This window comes from Humulus lupulus, chromosome 6 (genome assembly GCF_963169125.1).
Source record: "Humulus lupulus chromosome 6, drHumLupu1.1, whole genome shotgun sequence".
Classification (NCBI taxonomy): Eukaryota; Viridiplantae; Streptophyta; class Magnoliopsida; order Rosales; family Cannabaceae; genus Humulus; species Humulus lupulus.
In genome coordinates, this window is record NC_084798.1 from 16,446,817 (window position 1) to 16,468,784 (window position 21,968).

General features: G+C 35.6%; 1 protein-coding gene across 1 annotated transcript; it reads left to right on the plus strand.

Annotated features, from left to right (window-relative positions):
- Positions 1-13,042: 13,042 nt before the first annotated feature.
- LOC133784759 (probable caffeine synthase MTL2) lies at positions 13,043-15,184 on the plus strand. Its single transcript, XM_062224035.1, has 4 exons — positions 13,043-13,117; positions 13,236-13,661; positions 13,737-13,997; positions 14,690-15,184. Exons 1-4 carry the CDS (start codon positions 13,043-13,045, stop codon positions 15,086-15,088), a joined length of 1,161 nt encoding a protein of 386 aa, XP_062080019.1. The 3' UTR covers positions 15,089-15,184.
- The last annotated feature ends 6,784 nt before the right edge of the window (positions 15,185-21,968 follow it).

Here is a 21,968-nt window from a genome sequence, read left to right on the forward strand (position 1 = left end):
CTTCCTCCCGAAGTGAGACTTAGATAGAATCCTCTCCCGAAGATCCTTATGAACACGTTCACAATAGACACTATCTGTTTACAATGGACTAGATAGATATCCACAAGTACACTCAACACTCTCACAAAGATTAAGGTGAACAAACTTAATCTCTACAAATAAACACACTCTTCAAAAAAACGTAATGTTTACAAATATTCAAAATGGAAGAGGTGAAAAATCCAAAGGCCTTGGCAAGGTATTTATAGGTAGGGAAATCGTCCAAGGCTATCATTTTCTGGTATCTTTGAAATCAATTTGCGAATTCCTTTGATTAAGGAAATCAGCCAGCCAGATGCATTCTGTGTTAACGGAAAAGGAAACTGATGAGTCAGCAACGAAGTCAGTCTCATCTGGCAGAACGAACATGGTCATTTCTTTTGACCATGTTCATTTTCGATACCAACTTAATCCCAGAATAGACATAATCCCATATAATCCCTGAAAATAATCTCAAGATATTTGCACAATATATTTTTACCAAAAATTGATTATTTGTGATAAATAAGGCAACAAATATATTCACACTTAAAGATATTTTCATATTACAATATCAGCTGAAAATATTGCTAATTAATCCGAAAATCAATATGCTACAAATGTTCATTTAAACATTTTAAAATATTTTGTCTAAATTAAAGTTTAGCCAAAAAAGGATTTTACAATCTCCCCCTTTGGCAACTTGATAGACAAGAATATTTTAAGTGTTTATTTTGAAAGATCCTGCTAAGACAAAACAAGTTAGAGCAAATAGCAATAGAATACTCCCCCTGCGAAAATCATCTCAAATGTAACAAGGAAACAAGGATAAAAAAATTATAGCAATAGAATGACTCCCCCTGCGAAAAGCATCTCAAACAAGATAAACGGATCAAAATGAACTCTTACTCCCCATTGTTGTCTAGCAATAAGCCAAAGGAGTAACAAAAAACAAGAGAAAAGAAAAGACACTAAAACAACGTTCTTTTACAATTTATTGAAAACAGAAAAAGCAAAACAAAATAAAACCAAATGGACTCATTTGGAAGGACCCGTAGCAAAGTGAGACATCATGGTTGAGAGACAACTCTTGAGACTGAACACTTCTGTTTGAACAGATTCCAGAGTGGTCTTAACACCAGCGAGTTCAGTAGCAACAGAATCAGCATCGCCAGTCTTGAGAGCAATCCCTTTTGTTTCCTTTACGGATGATGGTTCCTTCTTGAGTTTGTAGTCTGCACCGGTAGTGGGAGGAGTCAAGATTTCATATTTCAATTTAAGGGACTTTTGAGAATCAAGTAACTTGTAGATTAAATGAGGAAACACCAAATATTGGCCTTTCTTTTTGGCATTTCCTAAGGCAGTGATCTGGTCAAAAATGAGAGTGGCAAGATCAACTTGGAGACCAGTTCTGACTTTGTACAGAAAGAAAGCCGTGTCAAAAGTAATGGTGGAGGTATGAGTGGTGGGAATCCAGTTGTTAGTGGCAAATTTGTGAAGCATGGCATAGTAATGAGTAAGGCCCGCCAGTTTGAGTACGGAGTGAGGTTCTCAAACCATATTCTGTCCCACCAACTCAGATGACACCGAATCTTTATTGAATTCCACAGCAACATTGTCAACAGTAGGGGCAAATTGAGAACCTTGGCAATTTCAACAGCACTAAACAAATACCAATTCCCCCGAACATAAACTTTACCAAACATAAAAGACTTGCTATCAAACAGATCATCATTGAGATTAGCATAGAATTCTTGAACAACTCTAGGAACAAAACCATCCAACCCGGTTAAAGAACCTAACCACCCTCGATCCTCAATATTTTTAATGACCCCAAACACTCTATGGGCAGAAAATGAAAAAAATTTCTCATAGATAAAATCACGATGCACATAATGCTTCATATTTTTCTCAATGTCATTGAAACAAAAATTCAAAGAGTGAGCCTTAAAGGAAGAACCTGGAGAGACTTTGGGATCCATAGGAGACGTGGTGCGAATCTCAGGAATTTTCATAGGTTTCTTTCCCTTTGGAGAAATAGGAGGGTCCTCTGATGGGTCAGATTCTTCTTCTAAGTCAACATTTTCTTCAAGAGAGGGATCTTCTTCAAGGGGATCTTCATCAGAGGGAACACAATCTGAAGAAGGGTCAGATTCAGAAGAAGAACAAGGTGGAGGAATTTTCTTTACCTTCGACCGAAACTTGGAACGTGGAGTGGAACCCACGAGAGAAGAAGCCTTAGGCGTTGAATCAGAAGGATTAGGCCCTTTGGAATGAGGAGATTTTCGAGAAGATGAGAATTGGAACCGTCCTTTGCTTTTCTTCTTGGGTGCAAGCACATCAGGTGACTCTGAGGAATCAGAATGGGGTTTGGCAGGATCACGGTCATGATCAGAGACATCATCTGATGGAGAAGCTCGGCCCCTTTTGGAAGACCCAGGGACAGAGGTGAGCGGAGCCGCCGATGAAGGAGGTCCAGATGGAACTTTGGGTGCTTCAAGGTCCGGAATGACCACAGCTTTGCTCGTGGTGATGGAACTGTCAATGAGGCTGGGTTGAGACAAGGTACTTTTCCGAGCCTTTTTCTTGGTGAGGGATGGAGATGCAGTCAACGAGCCAGCCACTGTCTTGACAGACCGAGAGCCACTTCCTCTTGTTCTCACCATGGTTGCACGTGAATGAGAGAAAATTGTCAAGGGAAAAATAAAACACCAGAAACAAGTGAAGGATAGAGATGGTTGAGAGATTGGGCCCAAGGATATCTGAATATAAAGAAAGGGAAAGAGAGGGATTTGATCTTTTATTCCTTTATTTGAGAATTAAATGTAATAAACACTTTTGGAAAGTACATACTAATATCCCAATAATAACTGCCAACAATAGTGCACGACACAAAATTGGGAAACAAGCCAAAAAAAGAAGGAAACTTTTGATCTTAATAAAATATGAGAAAAAGACAAAGATAAACATGATACAACATACCCTTTTTGACACACTCAGATTCGATTTCCCACAAAAAGAAATATATATATTAGTAATATATTTTTTTTTATTAGTTTTTTATATATATAACCAAATGTACCAAAAAAATATCCCATTTTTTATTACTGCTTAAAAGTCTTCGTGCCCTTGCATGTGGAAAAAGAAACAATCATTATATCAAAACAAATGTTTACTACAAGGTTTAGAAAATATATTTAATATAAATCATGCTTTTATTTTATTTTTTAAATAAATATCACAAAACATTTATTCCTGTCACAAAAAATATTTCACTCAAATCAATCAGTGTGTATGAGACTTACAAATTTTGTCCAACAATATATCTTAAGCATTTGTGTGTAATTGTGAAAGCAGAGATCATTGCCCTGTTTGGCAATTTTAGCCTTTTTCAGGGACATTGCCCTATGTGGCAATTTTTAGCCTTTTTCTCAATGAGTACCCAAATTAGACACTTTCACACTACACTGAAGGCTGTATTTAACAGTGGTAGAGTATCTTCTACAAAATTGTTAGTTACATAGTTCCAACTTACTCAAATTTTGCAATTTACACAATAGTGTAGGTAGCTCTATTCTAAGATGAAGCTTGAAATACTTTTCAAGGATCAAATGCTCATACACAAAAAACACAGATTGATTTGAAAGAATATTAATTGGAGGGACTATTTGTTTTGAGTTTTATTTTAAAAAAAATAGCATGAAATATATTAACTATAATTTCTAACCTGAAGTAAAAATATATTTTGACATAATGATTGATCATTTTTCGGTGAGCAAGGACAAGAAGACATCACACAACTTTTTCAAGCACAGGGATAAGGTACAACACAAAACAAATTAATTGGGACAAACCCCCAAGGATTTCCTGAGGGAATCAAACTTGACTGTATCAAGGGCTTTTGTATAAAATATCTGCAATCTGTTTGTCAGTCTCAATATATTCTAAGACCAAAGTTTTATTTTCAACGAGTTCCCTAATAAAATGATGATGAATGTCAATGTGTTTAGTGCGAGAGTGTTGAACATGATTTTTTGAGATATTAATAGCACTAGTGTTATCACAAAAAGTAGTCAAGGTTTTAAGATCAAACCCATAATCTGTCATCATTTGTTTCATCCACAATAATTATGTTCAACAGCTTCCTGCAGCTATGTACTCGGCCTCAGCAGTTGACAGGGAGATTGAATTTTGTTTCTTGCTATGCCAAGAAACCATATTGTTTCCTAGATAAAAACATCCACCACTTGTACTTTTTCGGTCATCTGCATTGCCTTCCCAATCAGCATCACTAAAACAAACCAGGTTAGAGTTTGTTTCCTTTGAGTACCAAATTCCATATTCCTGAGTACCATTTACATAACGAATGATTCGTTTTACAGCTATCACATGTGATTCCATAGGATCCCCTTGATATCGAGCACATACCCCCACACTGTAGCTTATATCAGGACTACTGGCTGTGAGATACAGAAGACTTCCAATCATGCTTCTGTACAAAGTTGGATCTACTTTAACACCATTTTCATCCTTGGTTAGTTTGACTGTGGTTCCCATTGGTGTTTTGGTGTGTTTAGCAGACTTCATCCCAAATTTCTTGACCAGATTTTTTGCATACTTACTTTGAGAAATGAAAGTTCCATCTTCTGATTGTTTGACTTGCAGACCTAGACAATAGGATAACTCACCTACCATGCTCATTTCAAACTCATCCGTCATTTGTTTGACAAATTCCTGCACTAAAATGTTAGAAGTAGAGCCAAAAACAATATCATCAACATAGATTTGAGCAATAATAATATTAGAATCAACATTTTTTATGAAAATATTTTTATCTACTCCTCCTCTTTTATACCCATTCAAAACAAGGAATTGAGTCAATCTTTCATACCAAGCTCTAGGAGCCTATTTTAGACCATAGAGAGCTTTTTTAAGTTGAAAAACATGATTAGGATTATGTGGATCTTCAAATCCTGTTGAGTGTTCAACAAATGCTTCCTCAATCAAAATTCCATTTAAAAATGCAGATTTAACATCCATTTGAAATAATTTGAATCCAACAACACATGCAACAGCCAATAGCAATCTTATTGACTCAAGTCTTGCGACAGGGGCAAAAGTTTCATCGAAATCAACTCCTTCAATTTGAGTATACCCCTGAGCAACTAGCCTAGCTTTATTTCTTATTATTGTACCAAATTCATCGGTTTTATTTTTGAAGATCCATTTGGTACCAATAACATTTGTATGATTTGGTCTAGGAACAAGAGTCCATAGCTCATTTCTTGTGAATTGTTCCAATTCTTCTTGCATTGCTTTTATCCATGACTCATCATTCAAGGCTTCTTTAACATTTTTTGGTTCAAAGCTGGATGTAAAGCAAACGAATTGAACCAAATTCACATACCTTTTTCTTGTTACCATGCTTTCTTCAATATCACCAAGAATGAGATCTGAAGGATGATTCTTTTTTATTGTGGCAGAAGATTTTCTCTGTATTGAATCTGTGATGATTTCTTTCCCTTCCTTTGTTGATCGATCACATGATGTTGGAACAGATTCAGCTTCTGTTGTAACAGATTCGTTATGAGAGGGCACAACATCACCTATTTTCACTGCAGGAGATTCTGTCTGAGAGGTTTCGGCAATAAACCTATCAATTTCTTCTTCATTGGAATATTCAGAAAAATCTTTTAAATCATCAACAACAACATTGGATGATTCCATAACAGTTTGAGTTCTCATGTTATAAATACGATAAGCTCTACTATTCATAGAATATCCAAGAAACACTCCTATATCACTTTTTGAATCAAATTTTCCAATATTCTCACAATCTCAAAGAATATAGCATATGCATCCAAAAACATGAAAATAACTTACATTGGGCTTTTTACCTTTCCAAATTTCGTAGGGAGTTTTGAAAGTACCTGGCCTAAGAAAAACTCGATTGATTGTGTAGCAAGTAGTGAATATTGCTTCTGCCCACAATCGTTTGGAGAGTTTCTTACTGTTTAGCATTACTCTGGCCATCTCCTGCAAGGTTCTATTTTTTTCTCTCAACAACCCCATTTTGTTCAGGAGTCTTGGGAGCTGAGAACTCATGGGAAATCCCTAGAGATTTACAGAAATCATCATAAACAGTATTCTCAAATTCTTTACCATGATCACTTCTAATTCTCACAATCTTACCTATATTGCAATCTTTTTCAACTCTTAATTTAATGCACAAATTTTTGAAGGCATCAAACGTGTCTGATTTTTCCCTTAAGAAGTCAACCCAAGTGAAACGAGAAAAATCATCAACACACACAAAGATATACCTTTTTCCATTAATACTTTCAACTTGAATGGGACCCATGAGATCCATGTGCAAAAGTTCAAGAACTTTTGAAGTATTGATTCCTGTGACAGTTGTGTGGGAGTTTTTTAATTGTTTCCCTAACTGACAAGGTTCACATTTACCTGCAGATTCTCTACCCAACTTGGGTAACCCACGAACTAACCCTGCACTTGCAATCTTTTTTAAACTTTTGAAATTTATATGACCTAGTTTCTCATGCCATAAATCAGTGGTATTACTTATAGCCGAGTGACATGTGAGAGTTGGCGAAATAGTATAGCAATTATCAATGGATCTATATCCTTTCAATATACTCACGCCATTTTGATCAACAACATTGCAATCATCACAAGAAAAATTTACTGTGAAGCCTTGATCACAAATTTGACTTATACTAATTAAATTAGCCTTAAGGCCTTCAACAAGTAAAACATTTCTCAATTTCGGTAATCCATCAAGACTTAGAGTGCCTTTTCCAATAATATTACTTGACATACCATCACCAAAGGTTACTGCACCACATTTCATAGATTTGAAATTGGTGAGTATACTTGCATCACTTGTCATATGTCTAGAACATCCACTATCAAAATACCAAGAATTAGAGGCACGAGATTTATGACAAGTAAAAGCAGCAAGACAAGTTTTTCTTGCTTTTTCAACCCAAACACTTTTTGAAGGTTTTCTGACAACATGATTTGTTTTACTATAATGATTTAAATAATTGTTTTTGAAAAAATTCATCATAGTAAAACATCTGGGCTGGATGTGCCCTTTCACTCCACAAAAATGACATATTGGAATGAACCCATCTGTGTTGGTTCTTTGGAGAAAATTGGTCTGTTTAATAGATGTGGAAACATATTTGCTTTTTGTCGAATCAACTGTTTGAGATGTACCTGCAGAGACGTTAGCGGATGCAACAGAATGTATGCCAGATTTCACAAAAATGGTTTTGCCTTTTGATTTAAAACCATCAGATCCTAATCAAGAAAAATTACCAGCTTTTTGTCCTGCACCAATACATCATCCAAAATCCTGGAATTTGGATTAAGCATTTTAACACCTTTAACCATGTGGTTAATTTCATTTGATAATCTCTTAATTTCACATTCTTTTGCAATAATTTTTTCTTCAAGATTCTTCACGGTGTTTATAAGATCATCATTCTTTTCCTGTAAGAATTTATTATTGCTTGCCATTAAGCAATTATCAGAACAAACCTTTAACCATTGATCATACATATCTTTGTATGATTCTTTCAGGGAATCCACGTCTAGATCAGACTCACTGTATTCACATTCAGAATTATCTTCCTGTATTGCGTTGTTCAGACAAACAACCCTTTTATTATCCTGCAAATTCAATGTTAATCCAGAAACAATAGAGGTTAAGGCAAGATTCAAGTTATCTTCCTCATCACTACTTTCAGAGTCCTGATCACTCCAAGTAGCTGCCATTACCTTTTTATTTTTCTTCAGTGTGTTGGCACATTCAGATTGAATATGACCAAACCCTTCACATTCCCTGCATGCACGCCTTTTTTATTGTTATTGTCAAAAGGTCTAGAAAATTGATTACCTTTGGAAGATTTGAACGAGGATTTTTTGTTACCAATCTTTTTCATGTATTTTTGAAATTTTTTGGTCAACATAGCCATTTCATCTTCACCATCATTTTCTTCTGAATCTGTTATTTTTTATGATTTGAGAGCAACTGATTTTTCTTTGGGAGCACTTGGATTTTCCTTTTGGCGAATTTGTTGATTGAGTTCAAACGTTCGCACTGAACCCATAAATTCCTCTACTTTCATTGTGTCGAGATCTTTTTCTTCTTCAATTGCTGTGAGCTTTGTTTGAAACCTGTTAGGAAGCACTCTAACAATTTTTCGAACTAACACATTATTTTCCAATTTTTCTCCCAAGGAAAAATATTCATTAGCTATATCAGACAGTCTTTCATAGAATTCTGTGAGAGACTCAGTCTCTGTCATTCTAAGATTTTCAAATCTAGTAGTTAACATAACAAGCCTAGAACGTTTTACATCAGCAGTTCCTTCAAATTGTGTTTGAAGGATTTCCCAGGCTTCTTTGGCAGATTCACACGAAGATATTAATTTTATGTAGCCTTCACCACGCCATTAAAGATAGCATGCAAGGCTTTGTTGTTATAACTGGATAATTTATCTTTAGCATCGGTCCAGTTAATTTCATATTTTACCTTTGTGACATCATCGGATTCAGATGGAGGTGTCCAACCGGTTAAAATTGATCTCCACGCCTTTTCTTCTTGAGATTTAATAAAGTCTCTCATCCTAACCTTCCAATAAGGATAGTTGGAATCATTCAACAAAGAGGACGAGTTATAGATCCACCTTCTGCAAAGAAAGACATTTCACAAGGCACAAAACAAACGGAAAAATACAAGATTGCACTAAGAGTTTAGTGACCCTCTCTGATACCAATTGAAATTCCATTTTTAGTAATTACCAAATTAATTAAACCATGAATTAATTAAAATGCAGAAAGGTAATTAACTGATTACACATATAGTAGTTCTGTCGGGACAGAATCCGAACTTGTCACGACAGAAACTGAACACAATAAATAGACAGTGCAAAAATAAAGAACACACCGAATTTTTACAAGGTTCAGAAACCCTTTCAGATAACCTACTCCTTGGGGCCACGCCCAGAGAATAAACCAATTAGTAAAGAAACAATGTGTACAAAAGCATTGACTTAAACAATGTAGGACTCCCTCTTAAACTATTGCCGCAATCTTGTTGTACTCTTCTCTACGAATCTGATTTGATGAAACGCTGATTCTCTTGAACTCCCTTCAAAGAATAGAGAGTGCACACTTCCTCCCGAAGTGAGACTTAGATAGAATCATCTCCCGAAGATCCTTATGAACACGTTCACAATAGACACTATTTGTTTACAATGGACTAGATAGATATCCACAAGTACACTCAACACTCTCACAAAGATTAAGGTGAACAAACTTAATCTCTACAAATAAACACACTCTTAAAAAAAAAACGTAATGTTTACAAATATTCAAAATGGAAGAGGTGAAAAATCCAAAGGCATTGGCAAGGTATTTATAGGTAGGGAAATCGTCCAAGGCCATCATTTTCTGGTATCTTTGAAATCAATTTGCGAATTCCTTTGATTAAGGAAATCAGCCAGCCAGATGCATTCTGTGTTGACGGAAAAGGAAACTGATGAGTCAGCAACGAAGTCAGTCTCATCTGGCAGAACGAACATGGTCATTTCTTTTGACCATGTTCATTTTCGATACCAAATTAATCCCAGAATAGACATAATCCCATATAATCCTTGAAAATAATCTCAAGATATTTGCACAATATATTTTTACCAAAAATTGATTATTTGTGATATATAAGGCAACAAATATATTCACACTTAAAGATATTTTCATATTACAATATCAGCTGAAAATGTTGCTAATTAATCCGAAAATCAATATGCTACAGATTTTCATTTAAACATTTTAAAATATTTTGTCTAAATTAAAGTTTAGCCAAGAAAGGATTTTACAGTTCTTGTATCTGTGTATGAAAAACTTTATATTTAAATAATTATATATCAGAAATGTTGAACGATTTATGGATTTGTTATGTTGTGGATGTTTTGGAATTTTATGTGGTCATTAAAATGATATATTCATAAATAATATATATCTGATATTCATACTAACAAACAAATTGGGTCATATTTAGTTTAAAGATGTCAGCAGATGTAGCTTCATACCATGGTGGAGATGGTGGTGGTCAAGATCCACTGGATCCTACTACGATCTTATCGAGTTGCGAGCCATGTATTTTAAAATTTATGCTTTATTTATTTCTAATTAGACCTTATTATACAACATACTAAACTATATGATGCACTTATTTAAAACAATACAGTAGCTCCACCAAAGAGAAAATGTCGTGGGCCTGCCGCTGGAACATCCACTCCCCATAGTGGTTGACCCTATCACGTACAAGGTGGTGGGAACAGAACATGCTGCTTTTGTCCGCCTTTTGGGCACCCTTGTCACATCAGCAGTTCCAGGATATTACAAGGATTGGACAAGTGTCCCAAAACGGTATAAGGACAATGTCATTAGTAAAGTGAAGGTAAAAATTTTATAATTGATTTGAATAATAATTGTATTATAATTCTAGAACGATTAACATATTTTTTCATGATTGTAGTACATCTATCGAATAGATGGGAGGCCAGATTATTCCACCCTCATTGAAAATATCAATGTTGAGATGGCTGAGAGATACCGACATAGGAAAACTAAGCGGCACGACTACTTCAAAAAGTTCTACAAAAGACCAGATGATTTGGCATGAGGTCCTAAAGAGTCCACCCAAATATGTCAGCGTCGATGAGTAGAAACAAATTTGTGAGTTTTCCAAAGTTTATTGTGCGCTCCTTGAAGAACAAAATAAACCGAGACCAAATGAAGTACTCTACAACACAAGGCACGAGATCATTAGCGGCCACTCGTCTCAAAAAGTAAGTGAAAATATTAACTTAATTAAGTTGTATGAATTTATAAGTTCTCTAACATTCTTTTTTTCTTTATTAGTTGAACCCGAACCTCATTAAGGAATGGAAGGAGTATCACTGGACAAAAAAGAACAAGAATTTTGTCAACGAGAATGCTGAACGAGATTATGTAAGTTTAACTTTATTATCAATTCAAATAATTATATTTTTCTTTTGTATTATTATGATATTTTTTTAAAACATGTTAAGTTGAAGTCAACTCTTGAAGCTGAGACTAAGCAGACAGTTGAATCTGGTACCGATGATTCTTCCTCGACGAAGATCAAATGAAGATACTAAGTCAGGTTCTTGGTGAAAGGTGGGGCCCACCAGCAAGGAGTTGGCCTCAAATTAAAGGAAAAAGCATTAACCCGTCCCTCTCAAAATACTCAGTCTCAGGCACCACCTCAACAGTTGACTGAGGAAATACGTGAATTGGTTTATATTGTGAATGTCATGAATGAGCAGCTTTAGTACATGTATCGGCAATTTCCACCTGAAAAACGTCCGACAACAAACATGGAGATGCAGAATACATATCAGTGGTTTTTTGAGAAGGATGTAGGCTCGTCTTTTGAAACTCAGACACATCACACGTCTCAAGCTTCAACTTCTTAGCCTTCACCAGGCCATCATGACACGTCTACACCAACTTTGTCATCTCAACCTTCGGCCCAACCATATATGTATCAATGGTCGATGCATCCGTACCCTCAGACTTATAATCCTCATATGAGGGGACCTTCGTCCCAAACCCCGCCTCCTCATATGAGTGGACTGTTGTCTCAACCTCCACCCTATCTTTATCCATACATGTACGGACCTGGAGGATCATCGTTACCTCCACAGTATCCACAGGCGATGCCCCTGCACACATCACAAGCACCACAACCACCGCAGGCACTAGAAGAAGGGGACAATACGGAGGACGATAATTGTTGAGATGTTTTATATATTATTGTATTATACAATAATTTTTAATTAATATATTAATGTAGGATATTTAATTTGGATAATAGTGTATTAGATGTGTAATTTGAATAAATTATTAATTTTATTCATATTTAATTGTAATATTGTTATTTTTATGAATATATAATTTTGATATTATAAATTAAAAAATATTATTTAAATATTTTACTTTAATAAGTTTTTTTATTTTTTCAACAATATAAAAGTATTAGGGGCGACATATAAATATCGTCGCTAATATTATACCATTAGGAGTGATATTTTATTATTAGGGACGAAATACAATTTGGGAATTATGATTATTAGAGGCGACATTTTATTTATTAGGAGCAACTCTTTTGTAGTTGCTAATAATCTTCATTAGTGTCGAAATATTAGGGGCAACATGTCGCCGCTAATGACTATTAGCTACATTAGCGGCGAATTCTAAAAACTTTTTTGTTATAGTGTGTGATTAAAATTGATATTTATTTAAGGATGCAAATTGATATTGTGAAAATATTATTATTTTTATAGTATATGTTGACACTTTAATTGAATTTAAAAATAAATATGAGGGAGTTGCTTTTGTTTTTGTTAACTAGACAGATAGGACTAAATCAAACGTGTAAGAAAATAAACAAAAAATGCAGACATAATTGATTTGTATAGATTGGTGAGGTAAGCCATGTGCGAACTTATCCATTATAAATAGTTCTCAGAAATTATGATCTGTGTTTCTCATCATCCCCAAAAATAAATTAAAAAAGGAAGTAGAGCCAGTTCTCCACGTGAATGGTTGTGTCGGCAAAGCTAGCTATGTAAACATTCCTCACTTAAGTATGTGCACACACACACAATATAATATCAGGAAATATAATATTTTATTCCCTGGGTCTTATAGGAATTTTTTTTTGAAGGAAAATTAAATACGAGATTTTTATAATGTAATCTTTTCATTAATAATTTACAAACGTATTATGTTTTACTTTTGTATATAAATAGCAGTATCTAAAATATCACAAATTAGAAGACTTTAATACTTAGTATACGAAATAGTATTAGTAAAGTCAATTTTTCTTAGCGTAATTCGATTCCAAGTGCAAGTAAATTATATTAGTTCCCAATCGCATCAGTTATAAAGGAAGAAAAAAACAATGGAAGCCGAGCAAGTTTTCCCCATGAAAGGTGGTGTGGGCAACTCAAGCTATGCAAAAAACTCTTCACTTCAAGTATGTGCCTGCACTATATATATATATATATATATCATAGGATATCACATATATTGATAAGTGTATTTATTTATATACTTATTGTTAATATTTGTCGTGTGTTTATATAATATTACAGAAGATGGTTATTTCAAAAGTTAGAGCCACAGTAGAAGAAGCTGCTTTGGAAGTTTATTGTAATATCTTTCCAGATTGTATGAGAATAGCTGACTTGGGTTGTTCTTCTGGGCCAAACTCCCTGGCCCCTACATCTTATATTTTAGATGCAATAATAAGCCAATGCTCGAATCAGATGATTATGAAAAAAAAAAAGCCATTGACATTCCAAGTGTTCCTCAATGATCTTCCTGGAAATGATTTCAACACTGTCTTTCAATCGCTTTCGACCTTCTATGAGAGGCTGCAGAACAATGGAAAGGGAGACAAGTTTGATCATCCCTTATGCTTTGTCATGGCTATGCCAGGGAGCTTCTATGGAAGGCTTTTCCCTAATAACTTCATACACTTCTTTCATTCTTCTTACAGCTTGCAATGGTTGTCTAAGGTATATCTCTATCCTAATTTATAACTAGAGATATTGATTTAAAAAGATGCTAATTTTATGTTAATATGTTTGAAGGTTCCAAAAGGGTTGGTTAGTGAAACAGGAGAAGCACATAACAAAGACAATATTTATGTTACGAAGGCAAGTCCTAATGTGGTTGTGAAAGCATATTTTAGTCAATTTCAAGAGGATTTCACATACTTTTTAAGGTGTCGTTCAGAGGAAATTATCATTGGTGGATCTATGGTACTAACAATATTGGGCAGTATTACAAGTAATGATCATAAACATGTGTTGGAGGTAGTGGGAAGGGCGTTGAATGACATGGTCTCCGAGGTACAATCAATTACATATGTTGCTTTAATTCTTTTACATAATTTTGAAGAAAGTGAACCTAGTACCCAATTTAAGTTAACCTCTTTAATTTTCACCCACTTTTTAAATTTTTTTGATTAATACCCAAATTATTAATGACTCTACCCATTATATAGTGATCTAGTGGAACTGACAGTAGAATATTATTTAAAGAGGGAAGTAAATAACACGACAGAGGCAAATATTGAGATTTTTACATTGGACTTTTAGTAGTGTTTTTTGGGTAATATGAGAAATGTGCTTAAAAAAGTGGGTAATATTCAACTAAATATTATTAGTAGCTATTTTTAGTTAACTAATCCTAAAACTGGGTATTTTCAAGTTATCCCAATTTTGAAACCATTATATATAGGGCCTCTTCGTAAAATTGTCTATTTTTTTTAAAGTCATTTTGCACTCTAATCTAGTTTTAATAATTCTTTCCAAAATGACTTCTCATAATTTAGACAATTAGTCGAAAAATTTAGATAACTCGTCGAATTTTAGACAGGAATTATTTTGCAAAAAATTATCAAAAGTAGGCCAAAATGCAAAACTATTTACAAAAATAGGCTATTTTTACCAATTTCTCGTGTATATATATATATATATATATAACACTTGTAATTAACAATACTCTACTACTTTTTGTCAAAAATATATGTACATTTTAGGGCATAATTGAAGAGAAATGTTTGGCTAGTTTTAACATGCCAGTGTATAGTCCCAATGCGAAGGAATTGAGAAAAGTGGTTGAAGAAGAAGGATCTTTTGAATTACATAAGCTTGAAAAATTCAAAGTTACTTGGGATGCTGGATTTAATGAAGAAAAAGGAAAAATCAATAATAGTATTAATGTTGATGATGATGATAATATAGATAAATACAATCGAGGGAAGTACGTTTCGGATTACATGAGAGCAATTTTGGAACCTATTATGATGAAACAATTTGGAGAAAAAATCATGGATGATTTATTTGAGAGGTTCACTCACACGATCATCGAATCAATGGCCAATGAAAATTGCCACAACATAAACTTGGTTATTTATTTGATAAAGAATCAAGGTTAACTTTATTCAAGTTTGCATTTTGAATTAAGCATGTATATCATATGTTGTTTTATTTATCTTTCTTATGTTTTCATTTGTGTGGTGTATTCTGGCTTTATGTGGGTGTGTTCTTGTATATTTTGAAGAATATCATTATTTATGATTAATTTTGTGATTGTAAAACTTGGAAAATTTTAGAATAATGTGTATGAAAGTTGACTATTTGACACAAAATTGAAACTGAAAGTATTAATTCATTTAAAAAATAAGTTTTCTAATCTAGGGGCCCGGATCATGACTGAGGAATTGATCTTGTTTGATTGATCATAATTACCAACTGACAAATCATTAATGGCACATCACATATTGGATTGAAATTAATTGTAAAAATAAATAAATAACACGTATGTACTTATCTTAACGGTCAGGATTAGTTATTTCTATTGTAACAGGCTAACACATGTCAATTTGTGCATGTTTATTGCTTTTTTTATTTTAAAAAAAATATCACAAGTTACAATTAGATATTATCACAATTCAATACAGAAATGCTATGTTCAATTTCAATTTCACAATAGTAATCTCAAGTCACGCGCTGCCCATTAGTAGAGCAACTTCCAACACCTCACTACAAAAAAGGAGACTTTTGCCGGCGCGCCGGCAAAAGTATGGTTTTGCGCCGGCAAAACCCATGGAGTTTTTGCCGATGCAATTTTGCGCCGGCAAATAATCGCGTCGTATCTTCGTCGCTAATTTCACTTTTTTCGACGCAAATATAATGCGCCGGCAATGGCCTTTTTTGGCGACGAAAAAATACGCCGGTAAAAAAATCTGTCACGATATTGTGGAAAACATTTTTAGCGGCGCAATAATGCGCCGGCAATAGTTTACTTTTTTTAGTGGCGCATTTTTGCGCCGGTAAAGGTGTATATGTGAAGTTAAGATTGAAACTTTTTGCCGACGTAATTTTGCGCCGGTAAAAGTATTTTTAAAATAATAATTTTCATTAAATTACTAATATTATTTTCAATTTATTAATATTAATTAATAATTTTCAATTTTAATATATTAATAATTATTTAATTTTTTAGTAATATTATTTAATTAGAAATAAAATTAAAATTAAAATTTTATAAATAAATAAATAAAAAATTACAACTATTAATATTTATTGTCTCCACCAAACATGAAAATATAAAAGTAATTTAGTAAAATAAATGTCTCATAAATTAAATTTTAAATAAATAGAAAAAAAGTTCTACAAATGAGTACTGCCCGCCTCATCATTCCCGACCCCGTCAGCATCATCGTCCTCATCCGAATCCTGGTCTGGTAAGTCAACAGTAAAACCAGGAGCCAATTCACCAACCTGCTTCAACAAAGCACTGAGCAGGAGATCTTGACGCCGTTGACGACTCTCAAGTTTAGTCGTATGCTTCTTTAAGTTCTGATTTTCTAGCATAATGTCCTGATTTTGCTGCAAAATGGTGTCCACTTCAGGTGGCAATTGCTCGGACATTTGAGAAGTTGACGAAGATGCTGCCCTCTTTGCGCCAATTGCCTTCAACCTAGGCAACCCCCCAAACCCTTTCTTATAATGCGAGCGGGGTCCAAGGACATTCGTGACAATATCCATATCAGGCGGGAAATGGCCGTCGACATTATCGCCGACACAAGAAGCAGAAGATGATGCAGGGGCCGTACTTTGCGATGCTCGACGCTTGGTCATCTCATTCTGCACAATAAAAAGCACGTATTTCGAATTCCAATATAACATTATTTGAAAACCTAACTTATAAATTTTTAATATAACAACATATAAAATATAACTTTATTATCTATCTGCCAACATCCTATCATTAATGACTGCAGACCAGTGATTGAAAAAGAATGTAATTAATTTTGTTCCCGTATCAGGGAGCAAGTGGGCTAAAGTAAATTTGGTCATGAAAATCCATTTCTGATTGAAAATCATGAAGATATTATTGATATATACGGTAGGTGCAGTTAATTCCATTAATGGGGAATTTACGTCTCCAAACATATACATCAACTACATTTGCATGTGTTTTCAGTCAGAAATGGATTTTCATGACCAAATTTACTTTAACCCGCAAGCTCCCTGATACGGGGACAACATTAGTTACATTCTTTTTTTATCTTAGTCCACAATCATTAATCATAAAAATATTGGCACATAGATTATAAAGATATCATTGTTAAAAATTTAATTAATAATTAATAAATAATTACTAATTGACAACAACCAATTAATAATTAATATTTATTAATTATTTACTAAACTTTTTTAAAGTTAAATGATCATAAATTAGTTAAGGTTATGCAACTTACATGTTTTGTTGCCGCTGCATCACTAATCCACTTATCCTTCTTCTTGTGGAGGTGCTCGAATGTGTCGATCATGCTCGGGAGCTGGCTAGTAGATGGGTCCATCTAAAAAAGCAAATTATTTAAACATTGTGACATTTATAATATTTTCGTAAATGTAAGGATATAAGTTATTATAATTTACGTGATCATAAACATGGGCAACGATGGATTTGGAACCGTGTCCTCCTGGTATGGTCATTTTAGCTCGAGCTTCTTTATTTTTCTTCGATATACGCTTCAAAAAGAAAACAATACTCATTAATCTAAATTGTAATTTTATAATTAAAAATTAATGTAAAATCTACGGCATACCTGGTGAGAATCAGAAGCCCAAAAATCACACAGAATTGCCCAATCAGAAGAAGTAATCGACACAAAAGGTTTTGACTTCGCTCTCTCATTGTCCACCTCTCCTCCAACATCTACCCAGTGTTTCTTCACCGTGTGGCGCCAATCAGTCAGATGTTTTTGCATTTGTCTTACCATGGCATCGTTGATTACTGGATTTTCTTCTGGATAAATGAATTTTTCCTAAAATCACAATTAAAATTGAAATTTGTTAAAATATTATGAAGATAGACAAAATATTTAATAATGAGTTATTAAAGGTTTAAAGAATGCTTACAGATAGTCTCTTTCGAATAACTTCGATATCAGATGGTTTTACTTGTTCCCAAGCTAGTGTAGTTGGGGGTACGGTGCTACGCAAATAACGAGCCATGGAATTGTTGAACCACTTGCCGTACTTTTGAATAGCTTTTCCAGTTTCTTTATCAAAATCTACTTTCAAATGACTAACTTTTTTGATGGCCAGCTCCTTCTCGATATTGGCACCGTAATAAGCTCCCCTGCCTCTCTTGGAGCCACCACCTGTGTCATTACTTGTTTCGGCCATTCTACATTAAAATATTCATTAATTAACTAATTCAAATTATGTATGTGTGTTGTTTTTTGTTATAAAATTAACATTTATTCATTATGGTATTTCCAAACCTACCCTATTCCGACCTAGTGGATCCCTTGGAGATAGTAAGGAGTCATGTACTTCTCCTCAGTTTTTTAAAATGTTTCTCAAACATTTTTAAAAAATGAGGAGCAGTACATGAATACATTGTCTGTCCCCAAGGCATCCACTAGGTACATCACTATTGTCTTTTGTTATTGAATTAACATTTTATTACTTATTGTCTTTCCCAACCTACCCTATTCCGACCTAGTGGATCCCTTGGAGATAGTAAGCAGACATGTGCTAATACTCATTTTTTCAAGATATTTCATCAAATATCTTGAAAAAATGAGTACCAGGACATGAATACATTGACTATCCCCAAGGTATCTACTAGGTGCATCACTATTGTTTTTTGTTATTGTATTAACATTTTATTACTCATTGTCTTTCCCAACCTACCTGTTGACGCTGCTTTTCGTCAAATAGTGAAAGAAGAGCACAAAAACAATAATAGATAATGGCCAAATACAATAAAACAGATCAAACACACGATTTTTACGTGGTTCAGCAGTTAAATCTGCCTAGTCCACGAGTCTCTGTTATTAAACTCAAGATTATCTCTCAAAATTCTTTAAGCATGAATTCTTTAGAGTTTTCTTTCAAGGTTCAGAATTTCGGTCCTTTACACTGGTGCATGGCCTCTCTATTTATAGAGAAGGCTGTAGAATACTATCCCACATATTTTGGGTAGTTACCCTTTTTGTGTAAATAAAATAAATGGCTTTAAATGCCTATAATCAGATATAAAAGGAAACGTTCCTGAAGACCAGGAAATGCATAACTGACCAAATAATATCCCACGATTCCAGGGGATTTACATTAATAAATGAGGATTACATCTCATATTTATAATACTTGTAGATATTCAGGATGGTTATCGCATATCTCTAAGGCTTTAGCTTCCCAGGTTTCCCGTCGTCGTCCGAGCTAATGACATCTCCCGAGCTCACGTGGCTTTCGAGATCGTACATACATCGAGCTCGAGACCCCTGATCCGAAGTCGGCCCTGAAGATGAGGGTGTTCTCGGAGCTACCTTCCGAGATCGCGATCGTTTCGAGGTCACCATATTTGAGGTCATATATCTTACTTTGCAGGCTCGATATACAACCTGGAGCATATTCTAATCCTTACGAGATCATTTGTTGTGAATCCGACTTTCGAGGTCACATTTACCATGGCTCGAAATCTGGGTATAACATCTTGCCCCCTCAAAAGTATTTGTTCGAATCCTAAGAGAAGGAAACTTTTGAACTACTTTACTTGAGAACTGTACCGTCATACACTCTTAAAAATGGACACGCGTCAGTTGGGTATTGCTTACTTTAGGCACTTGAGTACCTGGGAAACACGCCCATGATCGTCCGTCTGACAACTTTTCAGCGCCTTCTTGTCATTGATCCCCATCCGTTCGATCTAGTGAGGATTTCATCCGACGCTCCTGATTAATTCCTTTTCCCCACCTATATATACAAGACCCCACTCTTCATCTTCTTCTTCACTTTTACCTTCATTCGCCATAAGCAAGAAAAGAAGAAAAACAAACCCAGAGACCTCTTTGCAAAGTTCCTATTCTATGCATGTTTTCTCGACCAAAGAAACAAAGGAATCCTGGTCTGTTCGAGTTAGTGAGTTCTTTCCTGCAACCTCTTCTTCAATCGACAATCTCTCTGCAATCGCCATTACTGTGTAAGTATGCCATTTTTGTTTTTCATTCTGCCAGTTTTCATTTAAACTGTTCTTACTGTGTATCTGTTTATACTGGTTTGCATCCACGATAGGAAGTTTTAACCTGATAGGGTTTCATGCCTTTTAGACTTTCATTCTGGATTTTCGTCTCTGGTTTATACCCAGTTTTGACGTTTGAGTGTGGTTCCCATTTTCTGGGTTTTGAAATTTTTAGGCAACGTTTCTTGTGCACTAAGTTTTCGGATAAAAACGTGGGTCTTGGTAAATGCACGAAACCCAAAGACGCCTTTCCTGGTTAACCGCCACTCTTCTTTCCCTTGAATTTCGGGATTTTCAAAAAATTATCCACGCTCCTTTTCTTTTTCGTGGAATACACGCCCCTGACTCTTCAATAAGGATCTTAGTATTTAGTGTCTCGTTCCTAAATTTCCGAGCTCATTCCATCGAGCTCGTGATTCTTGCATGCATGGCCCTCACCATATTTTCTTTCTTGTTAGATGTCACAGAATCTGGAAAGACGGTGGGGGTCATTGCTGGTAATCCCTTACGAGCCAAAATCTCCGAGCCCAGAATCGCTCTTCGCCCGGAACCAACGTCGGATAAGAGAATACGAGCTTGCACGCGAGCAGGAAGACATTCGAGCCCACTATCGCCGCCAGATAGACGAGGTCATTGAAAAGAAGAGAAGAGTTCTTCGGGAGGCCCTCTATCCGGAGCTCAATTAAGGACCTAGGCCAATTCCCCTCGACCCTGCGCTAAGAGTCACTGTTGCATATCATCCAGGGGAACTCCAGTTTTCCTTAATGGGGGAACCTTCCTCCTCACAGCCGAGGAGAGAGATATTCGAGGCCGAGCTCTACTGGAGCACGGTTACCACAACCAGCCAAATATCTGAAATACTGGCCTTCCATGGCCTTCATTTGTCAGGCACCTTGAAGTGTCGAGCTCCGACTGGTCAAGAATGGAGCTGCTTCGCCCCTGGCGGCCGTGATGCCACAGTGAAATATGCGGCATGGAGCCAAGAACATATGAGGGCAGGAGCACTGCTGCCCTTGAAGTCTTTTTTCAAAGACTTTACTGATTTCGTTGGGTTGGCTCCGTTCCAACTCAACACCAATTCGTATAGGGTGCTGTCTGCCCTGAGGACCTTGTTCCACGATCTGGGGTGGGAAGGACCTTCACCTCAAGAGATTTTATATCTCTTTTGTTTGAAAAGTAACCCCTCCCGAGCTCGGGGAGGGGATGGTTTTTACTATCTCTCGAGCTACCCCAAAGAGACGAAGGTTTTTGGGGATCTTCCCAACCACCCACCTGATTTCAAGAGGACCTTCTTCTGGACAGATGGTCTGTCCCCGTCTCGACATTATTCGTTCAGGCGGATTCGTAAGTATTCTCGTTACTTTTATTCCTGAGCTCGAGACTTTAGTTCTTAAATCCACATTTAGTTGAAATGTATTTCGTTTTTCAGTTAACTTTCAACGTCCCACCCCCAATGAAGTGATGAAGAGGCACAGAGAGGCCTTGCTCCAACTCCCTTATGGCAGGAGGTCTCTCTCGTACCTATTACATGAGGGCAAGCTCCGAACTTGTGGGCTGTTGGGAGAGGGCCAGTCAACCTCTGACTGGTCCAGCAAAAAATATGAACACTGGGAGGAGGTGCCACTGCCCACAGGCGCCCTTCCTCCGAGGAGAGAAAGGAGGCCATCACTCCCAGTTCGGCTGAGGAGTCCGCGGTCCGGGAATGAGGCCAATGATGAAGCCTCGAGCTCGGACTCAGATGAAGGTAAAGTCCTCCCTACTTCGAGGATGTGGTC